We start from the raw sequence: 10,435 nt of genomic DNA, 5'->3' as shown, positions 1-10,435 counted from the left end.
ATATATATATATATATATATATATATATATATATATATATATATATTGCAAAATAAATTCTCTGCAATCTTCTTTCTGCAATTTATAAGTTATATCACTTGATTTATATTCGTTAGAGTCTTTAATATATTATAAAGAGGAAAAGAATTAAAAACTTTTCTCATTATATATTGTACATAATGTACTCCATCAATTTCTATTTGATAGCATTATCATAAATATACAGGTTATGAATTTAATTTAGGCGCGAAAATCTGCATTAGCTCTGCGAGCTCGGTCTTTAAATCCGAAATGGATCGAACAGGCTCTAGAAATATTAATATCGAACGCAGATGAGATGACATGTAACAGAAAGATGCGAGTTGTCGAACAATTTTCGAGGTAAAAGAGCGAACCGACACAATGCCTCCGATTTGCAATGCCGAACGCACCTTGTGATACGTAATTCACCTCCATTTTATAAAATGGATGTTGATGCCGCTGGTGTGCGGAAGTTCCTAGGAATTCCAAGCCATATCACGGAAAAGGCCCGGTATGGCCGCTCTCAGGTTTTTCTGTACGTAGTAAAACGAAAGGGGAGTAAGACGAAAGGGGAGAACGCGAGAGTAGTCCATGATTATCGCGCGTGCGCAGCGATTCTCGTCATTAGACTAGACTAGGCATAGTAGGTACTTAAGGCACCAAGCATCCCGGATGCTTCGTTCGTTAGCCATGTTTTACAGTCAAATATGGTCAGTGAGCTCGTTGTGTGAAAATGCGTCCCATGGATATGAAAACCGATCTGTCGTGTAAACGACTGCTACGACGACGGTAAAGACGGGCCGGTGCGAGGGCGACTGAGGGCGACCTGGGCGACGACCGCGACGACGGACGCGAGTGGCATGCGCTCGCATCTCCGGCGGAACATCGCTTGCGTGTCTAACGACGGTGGTCGTCCTCGGAAGCGGTGCTGATCTCGACGGTTCCCGAGGACTCCGAGGACCCCGAGGACTTTACTCTCGACAGTCTCGACGACGCGCGTCGGAGCCTGTTTGTCTGACGGACCTGCTTCCGAGCTCAATGGAGCCGCGTCCTTTCACCATCCTGCTGGCTTTGTTGTTGACAACGCTCGCACGAAGTGAGTCCCTTCAACTCGCTCGCTTATAGTCGCCTGTATTTGTTTTCGGCGACGTGTCGCGATTCCCTATCTTCGAATCATTCTCTTGTCATATAAATTAATTGAGATCCTTCAACAATGTAATATATAGTTAATAGACACGGTTGTGTCTCGCGCCAGGTTCATCCTATAACACTATTTTAGAATCTCCTATTCTTAAAAAAAACTTATAGAAAAACTAGAGAAATATAGTATACGATACGAATGTCATAGTATTTCTTTGATAAACCGTGTGACTTTAAGAGTAGAAAATAAATAAAAAAAGAAGATTCAAGTTTTTTTCTCGTCGCGAGAGATTCCCGAGTCATTCCTGGCGACGAATTCGATTTAAATGTGATGACATATGTCGTTCGTTATTTGTTTGTTGTTTTTCGTCTGAAATTTCAGTCGGATTCTTCAGGGAAATTTTCGCGCGAATGCATTTGTATAGAGAAAATTCCGCATCGTTGGACCGGGAAAGCAATCGACCTGTCAACCGTCGTGCGACGCGATGTGATGCTGATGGATTTGCGAGGGCATTTTCTCGGCCGCAAGTGCGACAATAAATAGAATAGGATCGATAATCATTGAAAATAAACGTGACTATCTTTGTTTCGGCTGTATGTACATTGTATGTACATACGTACGTACATCTTGATCGGGGCGGAGTAGGCGTACGCAGAGAGAAAGAGAAAAGCGAAACAAAGTGTGCAAAGAGCATGCAATTGATACGAAATACAGAAGGTTCAAAGCTTCAATTTTTACACCTTTCATTCCCGGCTGCGGAAGAACAGACTCGTGTTCGTTTCGCAATTGTAACTTTGAGCTTCGATTTATTCGTGTTTCTTTCCTTTGTATAATTAATTTCATTTGTTTTAAATGCAATTGAAAGGAAATGAGCTTAATGATCGCAAGATTGAAGGCGTGCGAAAAAGCGAAACGAGATACATATCCTGTCTCGTCCGATTCGTTTTTTTTCATCACTAAATTAATATCTCTCAATCATATTTTTTTATATAATTGATTATATTTTAATTACGTTTTAATGCCTCTTTTAAAATTCTAGATTTGTAATTATTGACAAATAGCGAATTCAATTGAACGCACTATAGTGTGCACTATTAAAATCGTGATATATAATTTAATGTAAAGATGTATGTTTAAAATTAATATATACAGATAAACTCAATGCATTTTATTGTGCTGTTAAGTAAAGTTATGTATCTTATGTTATCTCATAATTCGAAATAATTTCTCTTTTTAGGCTCAAATTAAATCAGTATGCAGCTTTAATATGCACTTGTGCGTCCAACCGAATTCATTAAAAGCCAATCACTTTTGTAACTTTAATAAAACAATTTTTTTTTAGATCATATGAATATTGAAATCCATTTAGTCTAAAGAGATTGAAAATATCAATTAAGAAAAGTCAATCAATATTTCCTCAAAAAAAAAGTAAAAATAAATTAAGAAAACATAATTGTGCAAAAACAGACTTTACATCAACATTTCAATAAAAAGTAAAACTGTCTTATTTGTTTTTTAAATAGAAATTTTTTCCCTCAAAAACCACGTGCCCTCTCTTAAAACATTGTATAAAAGTCTTTTTATAAATAGTTTTATTGATTATTGAAAAACAATCGCATTTTTTAGTGGAGCATCACTTCTCAATATTTATCGCGAAATCAAATGAGAGTCGATCAGAAATATAACATTTCTACGAAATTGAGAAAAACATCGAGGAGAACACACACAAGAATATAAAATCTTTTGTTTGTTTTTGTAACAGTTTCCTAAGAATTCGTCTCTTGTCAAATTCCGAATCGATTTGCTGCATTTTGTTTTTAACAAGCTTTTACTCGTGTATCGTCTATTCGAATCGCATATAAAGCGATAACTCAGACTCATCACAGGGTCCACTATTAAGACATTCTCGAAAAAATGATATAATATTTCTAGCACCTATAGTACCGTTAGTTTTTAAATAATTAAAAACGGTTTAAAAATAAACGTTGATTTCTTCGCTCGCAGTTCGATTTCGGAGGACGAAAACTTTTTTTTTCATTTAAATTTCATTTTCATTTAAATCTTATATTTTGAAATTGTTATATACAACAAGATTGGAAACAAGACTTATGACTTATATTAAATATATTACTATATATATATTACTTTAGATATGAAGCGTTACGGTCTGAATGTTAAGATATTGAACTATTATATATATTCATATAAATGAATTAATTTTCAGAAGTGATAATTGCGTGGTTCGATTCCCGAAGCAATATTTTTTGCAATAAGTTTATTACAGTTTTTTAAGATTAATTTGGAAAATTTGGAGGGATTAATATTAATATTTCCGATTGATTGCGTTGAAAGTTCGACAACCTTATCGGCACGCAATTATCATTTCTGGAATTAATTCATTTTTATGAATATACATAAAAGTTCAACATCTTAACATTCAAACCGTAGTGGCGCTTCGTATCTAAAATAATGTATTGTTATATACAATTTTTAAACCGTTTTTATAGCAAATTCGAATTCTGTGGTTTCAATGTAGTAAATGTCTGAGTGAATATTATACACTCTTACAATTTTATTAAAATCAGTGACCAGAGACTGCCGAGTTCTCTTTGCAAGCGCTAACTTATTAATTTTTCTCTGGTGAACGCGGCAAAATCTTGTAATCATTTCATCCTTGTTATTTATTAAATGTTGAACAAGACATGCATGTTGCACGTGAGCGTTATGAGTACAAAGTGTAGGAAGAGAAAATAAAGAAAGAAAATACTATCACTCTTGAATAGGAGTGGTAGTATTATTATTATTTTTCTTTTCAAAAACTGGCTCAATTTTCAATCTCTTCGAGTGAGATTTCACTCCACGAGATTTAGAAAGTGACTAGGCTGTTGATTACCGAAAGAACCACTAGTCTGATCCAGCCTCTCGGCGTTGTACTATTTCTGGCCGTACAAGCAATTTATACGGCATATGTCCCTTGAAATATGCAATGAATTTAGAAGCGAAATAGTTACTTCAAATTATAAGCGTTTGTTCATTTTAAACTTCATACGCCCATATTTCGTGACATGATGTCTTCTACCTGGATGAGTGGCTGGGATCATTCAAAACCCCGACGCAATTTTGTTTCTTACTTGACAAGTTTTTCATCTGCTCACATCCTAACTGTGAGCAGTCTTCTGATTTTAAATGTGCATATTGCAAACAATGTTATTGTTTTAAGCACTGCTTGCTTGATAATTTATGTATTAATTATACAAATTTAAATTAATAAAAAAACATTACAATCAATTAAAAAATGTATTAATTTCTATTCTCTCGTATGTTATATTTCATTGTTTATTGTTATTTTTTGTAATTCTTATTAAATAATTATTATTAAAAAATTTGGTTCTATGCGCCAATCACTTATTTCCTAAAGTCTAGGCTTATAGTGAAGTAGTAGTCTATTATTGACAGTAGTATTATTGACGCTTCATCTTTTAAGATGCTCCAATTTGCATTGTCTGGTTATAAATTTCATATCTTGCATGCCAATAAGATTTATTATTATTATTATTATTATTATTATTATTATTATTATTATTATTATTATTATTAATTGTGAACACATAAATCCAGATGCACAAAAACTCTCTTTGAACTAGTGGCCATTCTCATGCGATTTGACTGCATGTGCGTGTTTGAGAGTGCAATGATGTCCTGATAGATTTCTGTAGACCTCACGGGCAGTTTTTCCTAGTCAAAAAATCTAATACGCGTTATATTAGCAAATGGACTTTACGTGTCACTCATTGAAGGGTACTCTATCAGATGATCACAAAATCAGATGATCATCTAATTTTTTGACCATTATGTGTGATAATCCCTTGTGAGAAATATAAGTATTTCTTCAGGGTAGTCACGATTCTTGTTTGAAAGCGCAAATCATTCATCTGACAAATTAAATTTCAATTCACGGAAATGGCAGAGATTGTGATCTCATTATACGGCGAAAAATGTCATTTCCTTCGTCATTAATTTTTTTTCTCTATTCGCAGTTAATGCGGGAGGCTTGGACTTTACCATTGAGCCGCGGGATGTGGTGGTGGAACAGGGAGGTTCTGCGAGCCTGGATTGCGAGGCAAAGAGTGTCCTCGGGACACCGAGTATACAATGGCGCACGGATGACGGACAGCCAATTACTTTTATCGGAGATAGTTATCGGTAATATGTGATGCGCATCTTTTTAAGAAAGATTCCCTGTTGGCATGACGTTTTTGCGCTATTTGAATTTTGACGAAACAATTTTCAATTTTCTTTTTGTAGATCACAGCTAGCAAATGGGTCCTTGTACATAAATAGCGTATACGCTGGTAGTGCAGAATTAATTGGAAGTTATCAGTGCTTAGCATCCATAGACAATGTCGGAGCGATTGTCTCTCGGACAGCCACAATCAAACTAGCAAGTTGGTATTCAAGTTTTTCAGATCCTAGCGTATAGCATGTGCTTGATGAGATTCCCCGAAAAAGATAATGCTTGATGCCATTTCTTTTCTATCAAAATGAAATAATTTTCAGAAGGGGGAAGTAATTCCTCACTTAAATTCATTATGTAACGAGTAAAGGAACTACTTCTTTCAACGATCAGTAATAATAGGTAGTGGTAATGACTCGACATACAGATAGGGATTGAAATAAGTAGAAATGAATTCGTATAGTCATTGCCGGTTCTAGTGCTCCAAATCCATTTTACAATATATTTTAAGATAATTAAAATTGCGCAACAGGAGAAAAGGAATAATTTTCTTTATTCCGAAAAATGATAACACTTATGCAATAAATATGACATTTAACTTTCTTTAAAGGTCTCCCTGGCTTCGAAAGAGAACCTCAAGACACCATGGTTTATGCGGGACAGATTGCATATTTGAGTTGTGCGTTACCGGCTTCTTCGAGTTTGTTAAAAATACAATGGTTAAAAAACGAACATCCTTTAGTACTTGAAGAAAGTCGAATGACAATCTTGCCTTCAGGTACAATGGACGTCTATGGTTAATTAAGATTTTCTAGCATATTAATTATTATCATTGATATAGTTTATTTTATTAATTCTTTCAGGCGCATTGGAAATCGACAATGTTCAATATCACGATGTGGGATCGTACAGATGTAACGCTAGTGGCTACGGTCAATACAGACTGAGTAATAAAGCACAATTAGGATTATTATCTAGTGATATTGGTAAGCCTAATAGCTAAATAACAAACAAATTAAATTCAATCAAATTCACACGTATCTTTTGATCGCACAGATGAGGGTTCTAGTGCTCCAGTATTCGTTGCACAACCCTTGCAACAAATAGTTACCGAGGGATCCGATGTGACCTTGGAATGTGCTGCCAACGGCTATCCGAAACCGTCGATTTTTTGGCTTAAAGACGGCGTCGCTCTCGATTCGACGACGCAAGACTCTAGGTACATAGAATATTTTATTCACTTCAACAAATATAGTTAAAAAGGAGACTTGATTTACAAGAAATGCCTTAGCCTCTTTTCATAGTATTCACGCACTACTTATACGTCTAATTACATAACATTTTCTCTAAAATTTCTTAATTCTCCTTTCCTCTTCTAACTTTACTATCTGGCTACAGTCTACCATCTCTCTAGAGTCTTATATTATCAGAGAAGTGCAAATGAGGCACTTGCTAATTGGCTGATAACAGCCACTAATATACATCCCTTCTTACATTCCTCTAACCAGTAGAGAAAGAGTAACTTACTCTCTAGAGATTGTGTTCAACCTAATTATTAGAATGCCAACGAATCTAAATATCGTATTTACGAATAATATATCTTTTCCAAGATATCACAAAGTCGCAGCCTCTAGTCTCATGATCACGAATGTCAGAGAATCGGATCATGGTTCGTATCAATGTCGCGCGGAAAATATGATCGATTCTCTGGACGCAGTTGCCGAATTAATCGTACAAGGTATATTTGCAATGCACGAGATTTTAATTATTATCCTGCAATGATATTAAAGTACAACGCTTCAATTGAATTTAAATTCTTAGTTCCACCGAAGTTTATAAAGAAGCCGGAGGATAAAATAGCGAGTGAAAGTCAAGATCTAGAATTCGAATGCGAAATCTATGGAAAACCAGAACCAAAAATTACTTGGCTAAAGAATGGCGAGCGTATTACATTAAGTGCATATTGGCAAATTGTCAATGGGTGTGTATTCAAAAGATTTTATGTCGTTAAAAAAATTCTATGAAATCATATGTTATTCATATTTAATAAGTTATTTTTAAATTTGCAATATTTCTATTTCTAGATACAATCTGAGAATTAATGGACTATTACCTATAGATGCTGGAATTTTCCAGTGCATGGGAGTGAATCCTGCTGGTAGTGTTCAAGCTTCAGCACGTCTTACAATCAACCAGCCCAGTGAGTCTTACGAGATAAAGTATAGATAAAACTTTTTCAAATGCATACATTCTCTTTTGTTAATATTTTTTATTTAAATATTTGATTAAATTATTATATATTTATTTATTGATTAATAAATACCAGAGTTTTTTTATTTTGTTTCTTTATATTTATCTTATATATATTTTTTTAATTTTATTTTTATTCTTAAGTTTATTTGTGTTTGGAATTTTAATTATATCTTTATTTCTTTCCCGTGTTCCTCGTTAATTAACTGTTCTGCATGCTAACATATGCAGAGAGAACGAATCTCTATAGAACAACTCCCAAGACAATTCCTAAGAAAAAATTATTATTACACCGACAGTTGTATAATAAAACGTGGCAACATCCCAGTACTCTCCTAGGACACACGTTCTCGTCGAATATGCCGAGTCCTCCGCTTTCGATAAGTCCTTCTGATGATCCTGCGGATCTTCTTCCGAACTCGTTTAAGTATCCTAATCCCCTTTACGATCCAAATTCCCGTTTTGTAGATGATACAGATACCTTAGAAGCATTCGACGGGGGTGGCATACCTTCTCCACCGAGGAACTTGAGTCTTGTCATCGTTACCGCGAGATTCGTTACGCTACGCTGGCAAGAGCCAGAAAATGCAAACAGCGACGCTCTCAATTATTTCGTATATTATAAACAGGAAGGGGCCATGAGGTAATTATTTTATGAAGAAACGAGGAAGAAACGAGAAAAAACGGTGTGCCCTAGAATATTTGGGACAATGCTCGTGTGCAAATAAGGTGAACTAAATTGAGTCGAAAAGTCCTCTACCATTTTTCAATTTTCACAATAGTTAACGAGATAATAGGCGATATTCACAATCCATTCTTATTTCAAAACTATCTTAAGTAATGTCTTAAGATGCTAATACGGCCTTCTGATTGATTCATGACTTCTTATTCGTGACTGTATATAAGACGATCTTGAATATAAAATCTAATTATGAACCGGCCATTAATTTCTAAAGTTCATTAAACAAGGGCATCCGCCCAGTCATATACATCCATTGGTCATGTTTGCGAGTTGTTTTACTATACTTATTATTATTAGCGGTAATATTATGATGACGAAAGAAAATTGCACTAGGCAGTCATATCTTGCCACATATTTGATGGAAAGCCGAACGGATAGTGTGAATACGCGCTATAAAATTACAAAATAATATAGAACTTTTCGATTCAATTTAGTCCGCTCTATCTGCATATGAACAATGTCCCAAATATTCTGAGACTCCCGTATGTGAGTACAGAATGATTCTCATATATTCGCATAGGGAGAGAGTTGCCAACTCGCTGCAGAAACTAGAAGCCATGATACGCGGTTTGCAACCGGGTATGACGTATCAATTCCATGTAGTTGCGCAAAATTCTCGAGGAACCAGTGCTCCTAGTGAAATATTACAAGTTACAACGCTAATAGAGGCCAATGTTCCTGGATTTCCGATGAACCTGGAAGGTCAACCAACAAGCAGCATGAGTATTACCTTATCGTGGGAGGAGCCCCAAGTTATTAACGGTCGAATATCTAAATATATAATTACATTTATGGAGGTATATAAACTTTTTCTGCAAGTAATTGATCAAAGTGACAATATCAAACATTACTGCTTATTCACTGTATGATTTTATCATATTTAGGGCGATGGTGAGGAAATAACGCGTGAAACTACCAGTACAACATATGAATTGGTAGATCTTGTGCCTTATACGGAATACAGTATTAGAGTTCAAGCAGTCAACGAAAATGGCCCGGGCGCATTTAGTAAGGATATCGTTATACGAACTTATAGCGCACAACCGACGCAACCACCGCATAACGTTACTTTAGAAGCAGCTAGTTCAACGGTATCTGAATAAACAATACATTATAAACAATTTAAATTGATACAGTGCAGATTATTCAAGGAGCTTCACTAAATGCGTTTTCTAGAGTATTATCATAAGATGGGAACCTCCACTCGAGGGACAGAATGGGATCATCACAGGTTATAGAATACGCTACCGTAGATATCCGCACGATTCTCGATCTGGGGATCGGCGATCCCCGATAACGGTAACAACTGAAGGAAATCAACGTTTGTATGTGCTCACTGGGCTCGAGAAGCACGTTGTGTATCAAGTCCGCATATGTGCCTTCAACGTCAATGGAACTGGGCCTTGGACAGAATGGACGAAAATAGAGACATACGAGAATGATTTGGATGAGACGAAGGTACCTAATGCACCCAGTAATCTGAGAGGTAGGAATCTATGTGCAAAATAAAATAATATTTTAATTATTGATTTGTTATAAACTTTACGCATATTTAACATTATTATTATTTAGCATTATTATTATTATAGCAAATGCTATGGCGGATTCTATATTAGTATCATGGCATCCCCCGAAAGATCAAAGCATCAAAGTGAGAAAGTATAAATTAGGCTGGGGCAAAGGTTACCCTGATGTCGAGATACAAGTTCTTGATGGAAAACAACGCTCTTATGCTATTAAGCCTATAGGTAAAAGGAATGCGACAAATCCTTATCTCTGAAATGTTTGTAATTTAATTTTATTAATTTTGGCGATTATATTAGAACCAACAATGGAATATGTAATATCTCTAAGAGCAACGAATAATGTTGGTGATGGTCAACCAGCATACGCAAACGTAAGGACTCCCGAACGTTTTGTATCTGAATCTGCAGTGCCTTTAATACCACCCGTTGGCCTTAAAGCTATCGTACTGTCGGCTTCTACCGTTGTGCTGTATTGGACAGACACGACTTTATCGAAAAGTCAAGTATGTTTATATTTTATA

General features: G+C 35.4%; 1 protein-coding gene across 1 annotated transcript in view; it reads left to right on the top strand.

The window, feature by feature from the left end:
* The first annotated feature begins 1,059 nt into the window (after positions 1 to 1,059).
* Positions 1,060 to 10,435, top strand: part of LOC105627613 (neogenin) — a 13,366-nt gene continuing 3,990 nt past the window's right edge. The window contains exons 1-15 of the mRNA XM_012208892.1: positions 1,060 to 1,117; positions 5,200 to 5,365; positions 5,468 to 5,607; positions 6,007 to 6,174; positions 6,260 to 6,382; positions 6,453 to 6,615; positions 7,007 to 7,134; positions 7,218 to 7,377; positions 7,481 to 7,596; positions 7,878 to 8,289; positions 8,909 to 9,185; positions 9,273 to 9,479; positions 9,565 to 9,874; positions 9,978 to 10,136; positions 10,212 to 10,412. Coding sequence (XP_012064282.1) covers positions 1,060 to 1,117; positions 5,200 to 5,365; positions 5,468 to 5,607; positions 6,007 to 6,174; positions 6,260 to 6,382; positions 6,453 to 6,615; positions 7,007 to 7,134; positions 7,218 to 7,377; positions 7,481 to 7,596; positions 7,878 to 8,289; positions 8,909 to 9,185; positions 9,273 to 9,479; positions 9,565 to 9,874; positions 9,978 to 10,136; positions 10,212 to 10,412 — 2,788 coding nt within the window. The remainder of the gene's footprint in view (positions 1,118 to 5,199; positions 5,366 to 5,467; positions 5,608 to 6,006; positions 6,175 to 6,259; positions 6,383 to 6,452; positions 6,616 to 7,006; positions 7,135 to 7,217; positions 7,378 to 7,480; positions 7,597 to 7,877; positions 8,290 to 8,908; positions 9,186 to 9,272; positions 9,480 to 9,564; positions 9,875 to 9,977; positions 10,137 to 10,211; positions 10,413 to 10,435) is intronic.

Source organism: Atta cephalotes (assembly GCF_000143395.1).
Source record: "Atta cephalotes unplaced genomic scaffold scaffold00009, whole genome shotgun sequence".
Lineage (NCBI taxonomy): Eukaryota > Metazoa > Arthropoda > Insecta > Hymenoptera > Formicidae > Atta > Atta cephalotes.
This window is presented reverse-complemented; position numbering and strand designations above follow the sequence as displayed.